The sequence below is a fragment of the Acartia tonsa genome, chromosome 14 (assembly GCF_053477335.1).
Source record: "Acartia tonsa isolate MP-2025a chromosome 14, ASM5347733v1, whole genome shotgun sequence".
In the NCBI taxonomy this organism is placed as follows: domain Eukaryota; kingdom Metazoa; phylum Arthropoda; class Copepoda; order Calanoida; family Acartiidae; genus Acartia; species Acartia tonsa.
Genome location: NC_137273.1, coordinates 40574877 through 40590351, shown reverse-complemented (window position 1 = coordinate 40590351; position 15475 = coordinate 40574877). Strand labels below are relative to the sequence as shown.

The window sequence follows — 15475 nt, the reverse complement described above, 5'->3', positions numbered from 1 at the left end:
TCTCTTGGGAGGGTGGTTGTACCCTCCCCCAAAATAGTTATAAACCTTCCCAGAAACCATGAGAATCTACCCTGTTAAGGAGAACTCAATCGGTACAGACACACAGACAAACAAACATCCTGTTACTTTAGTATAAGGATTTTAGCGCATATGAAGGAACACAAATGAATACATCAATCAATTAAATGTAGATGAAATCAGGGATCTAAAGGGATAAGACAATAGTAGATAAATGGATACCACGCCCAAATTAATTTTTGGATGCCTAGGCAAAACTTTTGAGTTTTGATCTCCCCCCCCCCAATAAAAGAAAGCTTGGACGTCCTTGTCCTGTACAATTAGTGGTTAAAACAGATGGATATTAAGATTAATGAGCATACCAATTAAATTTCGAAAAAAGTCCCAAAAGTTATCAAGCTATTGAATAAGAAAATGTTTTAAAACAAATTTAAGGACTAATGTAATATTTTAGAAAGCCCAATGACCCCTCCCTCCCTGGATTGAATGAGAATTTGTACTTGCTTTCTACCTGACTTAACTAGATAAGATACCCTTAATATGTTAAGTATAGCTAAGTAATTTTATGTAACCCTAATTAAATAATTAAGAAATAAATTAAAAAATATGAAAGATAAGTCTTAATTAGAGGAAAGTTTTTTTCGTCTACATAAATAGAAAAAAAGAAACATTATAAATAACTAAAAGTGTACTCATTGTAATAAATTTTGAATTATGACTCTTTAAATGTAGAATGAAATGATTACATCTATTTTGTTGTTCATTCATTTTAACGAAAAAAAATAATTTGCAAATGTTTAGGACACCTGCCCATTTCCAATATTTGAATATGATTTGTGTTTTTTATAAATATATTGAGGGGGTTTAATTTTCTATTAAAAAAATCACCCTATAAAAAATATTTTTAAGTAACCATTCTTTATAATTAGAAAAATCAAAAAATATCTTTAAAGAGGCCTTAGATGGTTACTTGCTATTATGTATAACACAGATAGGATGTATGTGGCCGAATTTACAAGGGACCGTGCTCAAAAACGTAAAAAAGATAGGAATATTTTTTAAAAAATTTTAGTTAAAAAAACAACTGGCTGTTTTAAGACATAACCAAAAATGTACTCGTGTATCAAACCTGCTTTTTCTTGACATAACTTAATGTAACTAAGAACAAAATAGGAATCCCTAGTAAACTTCATAAGGTAACTTAAAGCTTCCCTAAGTCTTACTTAACATTACTACATTTAGGAATACTTAACAATAACTTAGAAACTTCATAGGGATACTTAACTAAAAGCTTACATAAGCCTGACATAAGAAAATACCATTAGGGACACTTATCTTCGTTCGTGATTCCCACTATTGAATGTTAAGCAGAGGGTTAAGTCAACCACCAAATATTTTGTCCTTCAATAGTTATATGTACAGGTTTATTTTGTCATTTGTATCATTTATATTAAAGGGAGTGTGAACGTAAAAATTTCTCATCTGATTATTAAATCTTAACATTTTCTAAGCATATTTCACTACACTGATCAACCAAAAACGTCCTATTAACAAAAATATCCAGGAATAATGCCTTGATTTTATGGTATTTTGGGAGGGAAAAAGGAAAAAACAGTGAAAATCTGAACGTTTTTGTTTCTTAAAATGTTTGTAGGGATATTTAACTTGTCATATATAGTTCAAACAATTAACTTACTGTTAATGATTTATTTTATGATATAAAATTGCCAATTAGTTTTTTTATAACGTAGTAATTAGGTAATAAAGACCTATTTTAAATTTGTATCATTGACAAAAAAATACCTCACTGTCTACAAAGGGTTGAATCTCATAGGTTATTTAAAATGATAATATCCTTTTTTATTGTGTTGGACAATAAATAACCCACTTTCAAGAATCACTTTATCAGACTGTTTATAAAGAAATATTGCGTCTTTATTATTTACAAATTTTTAATTAAGGGTGGGCGAGAGATGGGCCATCTAAAGTTAATTGAATACTAATAAAAACCAGTTTCTAGCTTTGTTATTGTATTTGGTTTTCAATAAAAAAAATTGCTTATTTTATCAATTTCTAAGTAACTATACATTGGTTTAAAGCAAGGATTATGTTAAAAGTCAGCTTAACCGTTAGGAAAAATCAAGAACTATGTGAAAAGGTTTAAGTTTAGCTATAATGGGAGAAGAAAGCAATTAAATGCACATTTTATATAATACGGAAAATTTCTTCCTTTCCCTGTACCTTGTAAAAATCGTCGGAAAAAGCCGTTTTTTAGGCAAACAAAAGAGCGTTTTGCTCTATCTGTGAGATATTATGAATGAGATAATGTTAAGATTTGATATTAAGATGAGAAAAATTTACGTTCACAGTCCCTTTAAGGAAGAACAAAATTGTCTGTACACAAAAAAAATAGAGGATTAAGAACTTACCTACATTATCCTTGTCATAGACATCTAAGGAGTGGGGGGGTAAAGTGGCGATTACCCCCCCCCCCCCCCCAAACGAATTTGGGGGTGCCGTGTGCACCCCCAACATTTTTTTCATTTTACCCCCCCCCCCCATTTAAAATTTACCCCTACCCTACCCCCTCAAAAATAAAAAGTCTCTAACACATTTTTAATACTAAATATTCAAAAAATTTTACCCCGGGGGTAAATTTTGGAGGGGGTAAACAAAATTTACCCCTGCCATCAGATTTCAGGGGGGGTAATTACCCCCCCCAAGCAAACTTTACCCCCCGGTTAAAAATTTTGGGGTGGGTAAAAAAAATTAGCTGCGAGCTTCACGCGCCATTTTATCCCCCCCCCCCCCAAAAAAAAAAAAAAAAAATTTTACTCCCCCCCCAAAAACAAAATATTACCCCCCCCCCCAAAAAAAAAGCTTGTACGTCTATGATTCTTGTCATTCACATTGGCTCCATAGTTGGCCAGGTACTTCACAACCTCCAGATTTCCTCCACTGGCAGCACACATCAATGGAGTCGATCCTTTAAATAAAAACATGATAATACAATACAGGATTTATAGTTATAGCTAGTCAAATTTGGTTCTGCTTTACAGAGAAGCCTTATTTTTGCGTTGGAGTATAGTGAGTCAGATCTGGTTGTGCTTTACAGAGAAGCTTCATTTTTAAACAAGAAAATAATTGTCTGTAAATAATCAAATAGAGAATTAAAAACTTACCATCTTCATCCTTGTCATTTACAGCGGCTCCATTGTTGGCCAGGTACTTCACAACCTCCAGACGTCCCCAAATGGCAGCATTCATCAATGGAGTTCTTCCTTTAAATAAAAACATGATAATACAATACGGGATTTATAGTTATAGTGAGTCAGATCTGGTTGTGCTTTACAGAGAAGCTTCATATTTAAACAAGAAAATAGTTGTCTGTAAATAATCAAATAGAGAATTAAAAACTTACCATCTTCATCCTTGTCATTTACAGCGGCTCCATTGTTGGCCAGGTACTTCACAACCTTCAGACGTCCCCAAATGGCAGCATTCATCAATGGAGTTATTCCTTTAAATAAAAAACATGATAATACAATACGGGATTTATAGTTATAGCTAGTCAAATTTGGTTCTGCTTTACAGAGAAGCCTTATTTTTGCGTTTGAGTGAGTAGTATTAGTTACTTTTGAAAATTAGATATTTTAAAAGTATATTTGTCTGTATTCATTTGTGTATGCATGTATTTATGTACAATTTTGTTAAGCAGAGGTTTAAGTCAACCAACAAATATTTTGTCTCTCAATAGTTATATGTATAGTTTTATCAAAAGGAAGAAACTAATTGTCTGTAAATAATCAAATAGAGAATTAAAAACTTACCTGCTTTACTCTTCTCATTTACAGTAGCTACATTGTTGGCCAGGTACTTTACAACCTCCAGATGTCCCCACTTGGCAGCACACATCAATGGAGTGTATCCTTTAAATAGAAACATGATGTTACATTACAGGATTTATAGTTATAGCTAGTCAGATCTGGTTGTGCTTTACAGAGAAGCTTTATATTTGCGTTTGAGAGGGTAGTAATAGTTACTTTTTGAAAATTTGATCTTTTAGATGTAAATTATATGCCTGTATTTATTTGAGTAAGCATGCATTTACGTACAGTTATAGTTACAGTTTTGTTAAACAGAGGGTTAAGTCAACCACCAAACATTTTGTTTTTAATAGTTATATGTATAGTTTTATCAAAAGGAAGAAATAATATTTTGTAAAAATTAAATAGTGAATTCAATTACCTGTATTATCCTTGTTATTCACATTGGCTCCATTATTGGCCAGGTACTTCACAACCTCCAGATTTCCTCCATTGGCAGCATACATCAATGGAGTCCATTCTTTAAACAAAAACTTGATAATACAATACAGGATTTATAGTTATAGCTAGTCAGATTTAGCTGTGTTTTATAGAGAAGATTTATATTTGTGTTTGAGTAAGTAGTAATAGTTACTTTTTGAAAATTAGATCATTTAAAAGTATGTATGTCTGTATTTATTTGAGTATGCATGCATTTACATACAGTTATAGTTACAGTTTTGTTAAGCAAAGGGTTAAAGGGACTGTGAACGTAAATTTTTCTCATCTTAATATCAAATCTCAACATTATCTCATTCATGATATCTCACAGATAGAGCAAAACGCGCTTTTGTTTGCTTAAAAAACGGCTTTTTCCGACGATTTTTATAAGGTACAGGGAAAGGAAGAAATTTTCCGTATTATATGAAATGTGCATTAAATTGCTTTTTTCTCCCATTATAGCTAAAATTAAACTTTTTCACATAGTTCTAGATTTTTCCTAACAGTTAAGCTGACTTTTAACATAATCCTTGCTTTAATCCAATGTATAGTTACTTAGAAATTGATAAAATAAGCAATATTTTTTTATTGAAAACCAAATACAATAACAAAGCCAGAAACAGGTTTTTTATTAGTATCCAATTAACTTTAAATGGCCCATCTCTCGCCCACCTTTAATTACAAATTTGTAAACTAATTCTCCAAAGTGGGTTATTTATTGTTCAACACAATAAAAAAGGATATTATTATTTTAAATAACCTATGAGATTCAACCCTTTGTAGACAGTGAGGTATTTTTTTGTCAATAATACGAATTTAAAATATGTATTTATTACCTCATTACTACGTTATAAAAAAACGAATTGGCAATTTTATAGCATAAAATAAATCCTTAAACTGTTTTCAACCTATTTTTAAAACATATATCAAAACTATACTATGACACCAGTAGAATTAAACTGCAGAGCCTAAATTTGAATTAAGTCCCCAATAAACTTTTTTGAGGGGATTTAAAAATTAATTTTACTGTTGCTGTGGTCTTTTTTGATCAGAGCAAAAGGTCTTTTTTTATTTGGGTAAAATTCGTAGCTTTTAGAGTGTTTTGCTTCATATATATAGTATTCTGGTATAGAGTAAAATTAGGCCTTTTGATTTCATCTAAATTAATTCATTAAAAACTTAATTCTTTACAATATATCAATGAATTAACTTTATCATGCTTGTTTTCTATCACTTATTTAAAACTCAAAAAAATTGGCTGTAAAGGGTTAAATAGTGAAAGATGACAACAAACGTTTACGCAATACAACAAAATTTTTTTTGTCACATATATAAATATGATAAAATATAAGATTATTCAAACTTATTTTTTTTAATATTTTTAAAAAGCATGTATCTTTTATGTGTATAGTTTTCATTCTTTTCATTTCAATTAAACAAAAATTATTTAACTACATTGGAAATAAGTTACTTTGTGAAAACACTCTTTTTTGAATTGTAAAAAACTGAAATGAAACAAGACTTTTAATTGGTTCAGACTTCAGAATAATATGTTTTATTTTAATGTTAAATTTCTTCTATGTAAATTATTGTTTTAGAAAAAAATTATTTGCATCGAACAGAGTAGAGTTTTTATTATTGTATTGATATAATCTGAATCACATCAAATTGTTCTGTAAGAAACAATTTAACCCCAAACTAAAAAATGCTTTTGCTTCCATCAAAATGATCACAGCAACATATAAAATTGATTTTTAAATCCCCCAAAAAAAGTTTATTGGGGACTTAATTCAAATTTGGGCTCTGCAGTCTGATTCTACTGGTGTCATAGCATATTTTTGATATATGATAAAAAAATAGGTTAAAAACAGTTTAACAGTAAGTAAATTGTTTCAACTATATATGACAAGTTAAATATCCCTACAAACATTATAAGAAACAAAAACGTTCAGATTTTCCCTGTTTTTTCCTTTTTCCCTCTCAAAATACCATAGAATCAATGCATTATTTCTGGATATTTTTGTGAATAGGACATTTTTGGTTGATCAGTGTAGTGAAATGTGCTTAGTAAATGTTAAGATTTGATAATCAGATGAGAAATTATTACGTTCACACTCCCTTTAAGTCAACCACCAAATATTTTGTCTTTCTATAGTTATATTTATAGTTTTATCAAAAGGAAAGAAATAATAGTATGTAAATGATCAAATGGAGAATTAAAAACTTACCATCATCATCCTTGTCATTCACATTGGCTCCATTATATGCCAGGATCTTTACAACCTCCAGATGTCCTCCATCAGCAGCCCACATCAATGGAGTCCATCCTTTAAATAGAAACATGATATTACTATACATGATTTATTGTTATACCTAGCAAGATCGGGCTGTGCTTTACAGAGAAGCTTTATATTTGCGTTTGAGTGAGTAGTAAAAGTTACTTTTTGAAAATTAGATCTTTTAGAAGTATGTATGTCTGTATTTATTTTAGTATGCATGCATTTACATACAGTTATATTTACAGTTTTATTAAGCAGAGGGTTAAGTCAACCACCAAATATTTTGGAAGAAATAATATTCTGTAAAAATTAAATAGAGAATTTAAAACTAACCAAAATTACTCTTTTCATTCACATTGGCTCCATTTTTGATTAGGAACTTCACCATCTCTAGATGTCCATGCATGGCAGCAAACATCAATGGAGTCCATCCTTTAAATAGAAACATGATATTACAATACAGGATTTATAGTTATAGCTAGTCAGATCAGGTTGTGCATTACAAAGAAACTTTATATTTGTGTTTGAGAGGGAAGTAATAGTTACTTTTTGGAAATTAGATCTTTTAGAAGTATAAATGTAGTAATGGCCTGAATAAAACTAAATTTGCAGATTTTGAAACACATTTTGACGACATTTTTATAAGCAAAGGTCAATTTGTGTTATAACAGGTGTTAAAACAATTGCTTCACTCTTTTCAATATAAACCCTACAGTTTTGGTCAAAAATAACATAAAATGACCCAAATCATGTCCAATCAATGACAATGAGAAAACACTATTGAATTTGGATTTCTACTCACCTCTTCTAAGCACTACAGCGCGAATCCTAGCCCTTGTGAAAAATTGTTCTCTATGCGGAGAGTGCATAATCTATTTCAAATTAAGACAGTTTTGTCTTTTTTTTAAAAAGAATAAACTGTCTAAATAACTTGAAATCTTGTAGATAGACCCCATAATGTTAAGAGTTAATGATGGGGCATATTAAGACCTTTCTATGGACGCATTAACCAGATTTATAACACAATCAATGCCAATTTGGCATCAAAAAGACAGACCCATCAAACATTAAGACATGACTGCTCTGTCTTTAAAAAAAGAACAAACTTTCTTAAGTACTTAAAATCTTGTAGATAGACCCCATAATGTTTAAAATTTTTGATGGGTCATGTCAATATCTTTCTATAGACACCTTAACCAGGTTTCTAACACAATCTTAGCCATTTTGACATCAAAAAGAAAGATCTGTCAAACATCAAGAACTAGAGAGACCCGTCATTTCTAAATGTTTGATGGGTTTATCTTTTTAATGCCAAATTGGCTAGGATTGAGTTAGAAATCTTGTTACATAGACGTCCAAGGGGGGGGGGGTTAAGTGGGGATTACCCCCCCCCCCCCAAACGAATTTGGGGGTTTCCCCCCCCAATTTAAAATTTACCCCTACCCTGGGGCCAAACCATTTAGGAGGGGGTATATACCCCCCCAAACAATTTTGGGGGGGGGGGTTAACCCATTAGTGACGAACCGGGTATTAAAACCCAGTTCCGAAAAATGGAAAAAAACTGGTTTCCAGTCTTCAAATTTCATCATCCTTTTGTGAGCCTCCCCTTTAATCCGTTCTTTATCTATTGTCCCCGGAGAGAAGTCTCAGATATGGATCTACTAATGCTCTTGAGAGTATTAAATATCCGTACTGGAAAGGATATCCATACTAAAAATTATTTTAGCAGAAAATCTTACTTGAACTTTGTATGTCTGTCTGGTACAAAATCAGAATTATGATTTACTTAAGATTAAAAATGAAAAGCAAATTTGTCTGTGAGGATTTCGCTGACTAAAAAGCATCATATATATTTAATTAACTTTGTCAGTCAGTCCATTATGCTAAAGTTTTAGTAATTAGATTTTATGGTATTTTATGTTTTAAGTTTACTGTATATATTTCTATTGACATCTAATGTTTTAACCATATTGTCCGTCTACTTTATTAGATTTTTATAAACTTCACAAAGTTTATGGGTGTTATCATATGTTTCTTGGTACTCTAATTGAAATGTCTGTCTGTCTGTCTGAAAGAAACCGTAAAGAAGTAAACGTAAATTTCTCTTCAGTTATAAAAGATCAATGGCTGGAATTAAAAACATCCCCATACTGATGAACTTACTTTGTCCGTCCGACTGTTGGAATGCTTTGATATGCATCTACTATCAAAGATATTATATAAATTCTATTGTAAAGATTTCCATGTTTATTTATAAATGATGTCATCCTTGTTTAGCTTTAAAATTTCTAAGAAATTCTATATGTTCTATAATTAATATCTTATCAAGAGTAAGGGCATATCAAGGGTAAACCTTGGTGGGTTAGGGCCCCCTGCAAGAGTTAGGCTTATGCAAAAAAAAACTATCCCTTCTAATTTACAATTTATTTATAAAATATGGAAGTGTATTTTCAATGCTCGATATGCACTCGTTATGGGAAAGCATCTAATCCTCACTTTAACTGACCTTGCTTTTTTATTAAATATAATATTTTTTACGCGAAGCCCCTCTTTAATTAGAAATGTCTGTCTGAGGGTAAAACATAATTCACCATCTGCTATTAAAGAAAGACGGTTTTAATTTTTGAGAATATACCCTATACCTTTAAGCATCCAATATGTGATTTACTTATTCCATCAGCCTGTCGGAAATACCCTGCAAGGCATTTAATTTAAAATGTAAAAATTTTATTTATCAAATTATAAAGTAGATAGACGATCACGACTGATTTTTTCTAGAGAAGATTTTCCTGATAGATGAATATCTACTCTCTACTTTATTTAGTCGGTTAGTCTGTCTGTAACCCTCCAGATGACATCAATTTCTGAAGGGAAATGTGCCTTTTCTTCTATTGAAAATAGAAGTCTAGCCTATAGTCCTTAAAATAAAGTAAAATGATCTCGGTGTGTGTGTGTCTGTCTGTACTAAAAGATCTCTATAAACGCAGAATCGATATGGTTCTCCTTTACAAATAAGCATCCATTATATAATTTACCTGGTCTGTCAGTCTATCGGTAATGCTCTGATTGTCATTTGATTGATAAAAAGATGAATTTTTCCCTGGTAAAATTTTACAGGGTGATGAGCATCTACTCTGCATCTTAATTGGCCCGTCAGTCTGTCTGCAAAAATATGTTTTTCCACTTTTTTTTATAAAGGTTAAGATCTCAATAACTACTGAAGCAATTGGGTTCTCTATTTTAGATAAGCTTTAAATAGGTCCCATGATGGTATTAGGCTATTTCATTTTCAGATGGTTTTGAGCTATTTTTTCTGGCCTGTTTCTGCCTCTTTTAATTGAGAGCCCCTGGATGCTAGGTACACATCCGCTAGTTTAAAATATTCTTATGCATTTAGAATAGAAAGAGATAAATATATTAACTTACACATAAAGATTACTTCAAGTTCAACTACTTACGTTAGAATTTCTGTCCGGCTGATTTTAGTTATCTATTTTATAATAAAAGCCTTTGATACTATGAACGTATTAACATTCTGCCCTAGCGTTTTCTTGTTTTTAAAAAAACCTCTCTCTAACTTGCTTTTTCTTCCATTTTCTTTTGATTTCTTAGTTTAATCTTCAAATACGTATTTATATCAAAGCCGTTTTCATTCTTTCAAAAATGCAATTTAAATTACAGAATTTATTTTCCAATATATATTTTTTTATAACCGTCAGGAAAGGGTTAAAATTTTTTAATTTTTGTTTCAAAATTTGGACACATTAGGGAGGGGCGCTAGAATCAACTCATTTTAAAACTAAGTTTTCTTAAATTTACTATATTATGAATTTAAATTTTCTTTTTTAAGAATAGTAATAAAATACTTCAATATTATGTAAATAGCAAGATGAAATAAAAAAAATTAATTTATTCTTAATAAAGTAAAATATTGGGTTTTATTGTTCTGGGCAATGAGAGTTTATTATGGATTATTGGAGCACTATGAGTTTTAAACAATAATTCCTTGGAAAACTTGAGCTTGTTTATAGACATTTATTTCCTATATAGATCTGACATGGATCTTGAAGCAATAAAGCAGGCCCTTTTGTAAATGTTAAAAATTCGAAAAATCTATTAAATAAAAGTAATCGCAAATATACTTAGTAAATGATATGGATAATATGGATCTGCCGCGAAAAAACAGGTGCTTTCGCAAAAAGTTAATAACTTTTTTGTTTTTATAGTTCAGTTGCTGATTTTTTTTTGTGAAATCTAATGTTTATTGACAAGTACATCTATTTGTGAATTCGTTTTATTCAAATTATAATTTTTTATATGATTTTTATCGTTTTTTTACGCCCTATTAGGACCCGGTTCAGCATGGCCATAAATACCCGACAGTTTTAAAACCCGGCTCGGTTTTGGTTTTATTATCCGGTTTTAACTTTTCAACAATTAAATATTTTTTTTATGATTTATTATTCTTGAGCCACCCTAATCAGTATACCCTAGTAATCTCTATATGTGTCCTCCAATAGTTTTATGCTCTTTTTCTGATATGTATCATCCAATTTTTATATGTTCTTTTTTTGTGTATGTCAGGTTTTAAAACTTCGACAAACGGGCTTTTTTACCCGAAACGGCAGCCGAAACACTAAATTTGAAATAAATTGCTTCGTATATTACTTGTAGCCCTATAGATTACATGAGGTTGTGTAGTTTTCAATTACGGATCGTATCAAAGTTCTAAAAAGTGTTCATCTCACTTTGGGCGTTCAAAAATTACATTTTCATTTTTTTGTCGAAATAACCGGGTATTTAGGAAAAAATGGCTTTTGATGCCGGCAGAAAACCACCCAAAACGGGTCAAAATACCCGTTGTGCATTTATGGCCATGCCGAACTGGTTTTTTTTGCAACTTTCCTGTGCACGCCACTAGAGCAAAACAAAAAAATTGGAATTCCGTTTTGACCATTATAAAAGCTTCCCTGAAATTTTCAGCTCGATCGGCCCATAAAAGTGGCACTCGGCACTTATGGGTTAAACCCTCCCCAAAATAAAAAATCTCTAACAAAAAAATTTTGCCCCCTGGGGGTAAATTTTGGGGGTGGTAAACAAAATTTACCCCTGCCAACAGATTTCAGAGGGGGTAATTACCCCTCCCCCCTTCAAAAAATTTACCCCCCCCCCAAAATCGAATTACCCCCTTTTAAAAAAAATTTACCCCTCCCCAAAAAAAAAGCTTGGACGCCCTTGTCTGGTAAGGTGTCTATAGAAAGATCTTTACATGGTCCATAAAAAAATCTCAACATTATGGGGTCTATCTACAAGATTTTAAGTATTTAAGACAATTAGTTGATTTTTAATCTCTATGTAAAGAAAAATTCTCCACAAGGGCTAGGACTCGAACTGTAGTGTTTAAGAGAGGTGAGTAGAAATCAAAATTCAATACCTATTGTTTTTTCATTGTCATTGCTTGGACAAGATTTGGGTCATTTTTTGTTAGTTTTTGACCAAAACTGTAGGGTTTATATTGAAAAATGTAAAGCGATTGGTTTTTTTAAAACACCCTTTAATAGGAACTTTTATTTTAAAAATGAAAAATATGTAAGGAGACAAAAAATAGCATTAACCTTTTTAGTTGGAACTTTGATATTAAAAAGGAAACTACACAAAAAAAACAGCCCTCCAGTTAAACTTTAAATTAAATAATAGCTTTGATAGGGATCGCATATGGACATTACCCTCCCCCCACCCCCCTCTGGAACCAATAACACGTTAATGGCCCTATATTCAGGAGTTGATAACTATGAATATAAATTTAGAGTTAATAATGAGACATAAGTCAAATAGTTATACCCATTTAGTATTACACACAGAATAAAGGTTTTAGTTTTCAAGAATTAATTTAATTATGATAATAATAATGCTACAGTGTGTTTTTTTTAATAAGTTAAAAGTAATGCATAATTTAACCCACTTGCCATTGACAGAAATTAATAATCTATATCTTAATTTCTTCATTGATGTGGGACATTTTGTATGAGAAAAAAATATTTGGCGATTTTCAACAAATTATGCCTTAAAACTGTTTTTTTCAAAGTTCCTATTTTTGGAAGATTTTTGGATCATAACTAATTTAAAGAGTGTGCCAAAATGCGTACATTTTTAAAAATCATATTGCACGGCTTGTGTTAATAGTAGAAAATGTTAGGCATAACGTTAGAATCGTCATATAGAGTTTATGACGATTCTAACGATATGCATAACATTTTTCTACTATTAACACAAGCCGCGCTATTTGATTTTTTTAAATATACGCATTTTTGCAAACCCTTTAAATTAGTCATGATCCAAAAATCTTCAAAAATAGGTACTTTGGAAAAACCGGTTTTTAAGGCAGAATTTGTTGAAAATCGCCAAATATTTTTTTTCTTATACAAAATGTCCCACATCAATGAAGAAATTAAGATATAGATTATTAACTTCTGTCAATGGCAAGTGGGTTAAATTAAGAAATACTTTTAACTTATTAAAAAAAAACACCCTGTACAAGCAGTATTAATATATATGTGATTTGAAGGCTTCTATTTAGGTAAGTATTGAATGTTTTGTATTCATACCTCTTTATGATTTTCTTTTTAAAACATTTATCTCATTGGACAAAAAGAGAATGTAAATTGATTCTATATTAATACATACCATCTGAATTTTTCATATCTACTGATGCTCCCTTATTCACATTGTATTTTACTGTGTCAAGAAGACCTTTCTCTGCAGCTTCATGCAAGTTCACCGTATATTCCATCGCTATCTCTGAAAAAAAAATTTTATTACTTAGTGTACAAGCGGGGGAAAGAAACAATGTTTGATATTGGGCGGCCCAATTGCCCAAAAGGGTTTTGGGCTTCCAAAAGTGGTTTTGGGCGCCCAAAAGTGGTTTTGGGCACCCTTTTTGGGAAAATGTCACAAAAAGCATTTAAAAACGATATAAAATAGCCTAAAACCATACCTAGACTTATCATTAGAAATAAAATAGCCTAAAACCATTTCAGGACCTATAAAAGCTCCACTGGAAAGGAGAACCATATCGGTTCAGCAGTTAGAGAAATCCTTCTCTAGATACAAAAAAGCTTACTAATTTATATAGTTAACTAGCGGCTACGGCCCTAGAGGCCTCTACGGGCACTTGAGGAGGGGAGAGTCAAATTTGATAATCCAATTATTATATTAGATTTAAAAGAAAAAGTTAAAAAAATTTGGGGGGAGGGAAATAATTTTTTTTTTTGGGGGGGGGGAGGTTGGGTTTCCTCCACCCATTTTTATTTTTAGTTTAAAAAATTTTAAAAAAAGTTTTTGGGGGAGTGTAATTTTTTCTAGGGGCGCATTTCTCTTAGGAGGGTGATGGTACCCTCCCCCAAAATAGTTATAAACCTTCCCAGAACCTATGAGAAGCTACCCTGTTAAGGAGAACCCGATCGATTTAGCGGTTAGAGAGATCCTTTGGTACAAACACACATCCTGTTACTTTAGTATAAGGATATCACCCAAAAAATAGGCCCGCCCCCCCCTCTTTTTTTTAACCCCCTCCCCTTTTTCTCTCTCCCTAAAAGGGGGGTGCCCAAAACTGCCCAAAAGGACCTTATATTGGGCCGCCCAAAACCGCCCGCCCAAAATGACAACCCTGTCTGAGATTCAACCCTTTGTAGACATAAATTAAAATGAATCATTAACAGTTAGTAAATAGTTTCAACTAAATATGACTATATATCCCTAGAAACTCTGTAATAAACAAAAACGTTCAGATTTTATTTGTTTTCCATTTTTTTCTCCCAAATTGCCGCAAAATCAAGGCATAAATCATCGATATTTTTGTTAATAGGACGTTTTGGTTGATCAGTTTATTATAAAATGTTAAGATTTGATAATCAGGTGAGAAATTTTAACATTCACACTCCCTTTAAGAAATGTCTCTAATATGACTTAAAACCAAAAACTAACTGATGACAATAAAGCACAATAATCTTCAGCTTTACTCTTGAGGAAAAGAGATTCTATGACACTCAATAGAATATAGTATATAATTTCCAGTATTGCTCTCAAACTGATTATTATCTGGTGGATTAGAACCAGTTCCAAGCCATACAGAAAAATAATATTTGCATCATATTATGTCAAGTTTTCTTTGGCATCTCAGGGCTAAAAACTAGTTTTCATCCTATAATTGTACAATACATTTTATAACCACTTTTTAATATATGAGAATTAACTTTTCCAATTACATAAGGTATTAGGTATATGAAAATTTTAAAAGTTTCTTTTTCTTCATGGTAGAAATTTAAAAAATAAAATATGTTGCCTTCAAACAATATTATAAGCTTATTTAAGGCAAAAATTTCATTTTTACAATAAAAACAACAATTTTTATTGTCAAAATCATTAAATAAAATTCAATTTAACTTTGAGTTGTACTGAGAATACTGTTGAGTGAGGATTCCAGCTTTTCAAAAATCAAAAGGCTGAATAAGCTCAACAACCAATCACTACAAATCTTTTTCTGATACAATTTTACACTCACAAATGCAGTTTAACTGATTTTGAGAGATTGTGACTTTACAAAGGGATGTTTTTATTGTAAAAATGTAATCAGTTACAGGCAATCTAACTTTCTGCCAAAATTAATATTATATTTTATTTCTACGTAATTTAATATTCATATTTCTATCATTAGCAATGATAAGTTTAAAAATTTTCCTATACATAGAATGTCATTTTTTTGTTATTGGATCTGTCTGCCCAGTTCACAAACTACTTTTAGAGGTCGACCGATTTATTCTGTAGATCAACCTAAACAAGTACAATTAACAAATGACTTTATGAAATTTGTCA

At 31.2% G+C, this 15475-nt stretch overlaps 2 protein-coding genes across 2 annotated transcripts in view; both read right to left on the bottom strand.

Moving 5' to 3' along the window:
* The window catches only part of LOC145306257 (uncharacterized), a 32674-nt gene extending 19276 nt beyond the window's left edge, over window positions 1-13398 (bottom strand). Inside the window, exons 1-8 of the mRNA XM_080148327.1 lie at window positions 13289-13398; window positions 6938-7036; window positions 6554-6652; window positions 4267-4365; window positions 3849-3947; window positions 3440-3538; window positions 3201-3299; window positions 2906-3004 (exon numbers count right to left, since the gene is read on the bottom strand). Of these exons, the coding sequence (XP_080004453.1) occupies window positions 2906-3004; window positions 3201-3299; window positions 3440-3538; window positions 3849-3947; window positions 4267-4365; window positions 6554-6652; window positions 6938-7036; window positions 13289-13394 (799 nt within the window). The 5' untranslated portion in view covers window positions 13395-13398. The remainder of the gene's footprint in view (window positions 1-2905; window positions 3005-3200; window positions 3300-3439; window positions 3539-3848; window positions 3948-4266; window positions 4366-6553; window positions 6653-6937; window positions 7037-13288) is intronic.
* The window catches only part of LOC145305780 (uncharacterized), an 86198-nt gene that overhangs the window by 33955 nt on the left and 36768 nt on the right, over window positions 1-15475 (bottom strand). The window lies entirely within an intron of this gene.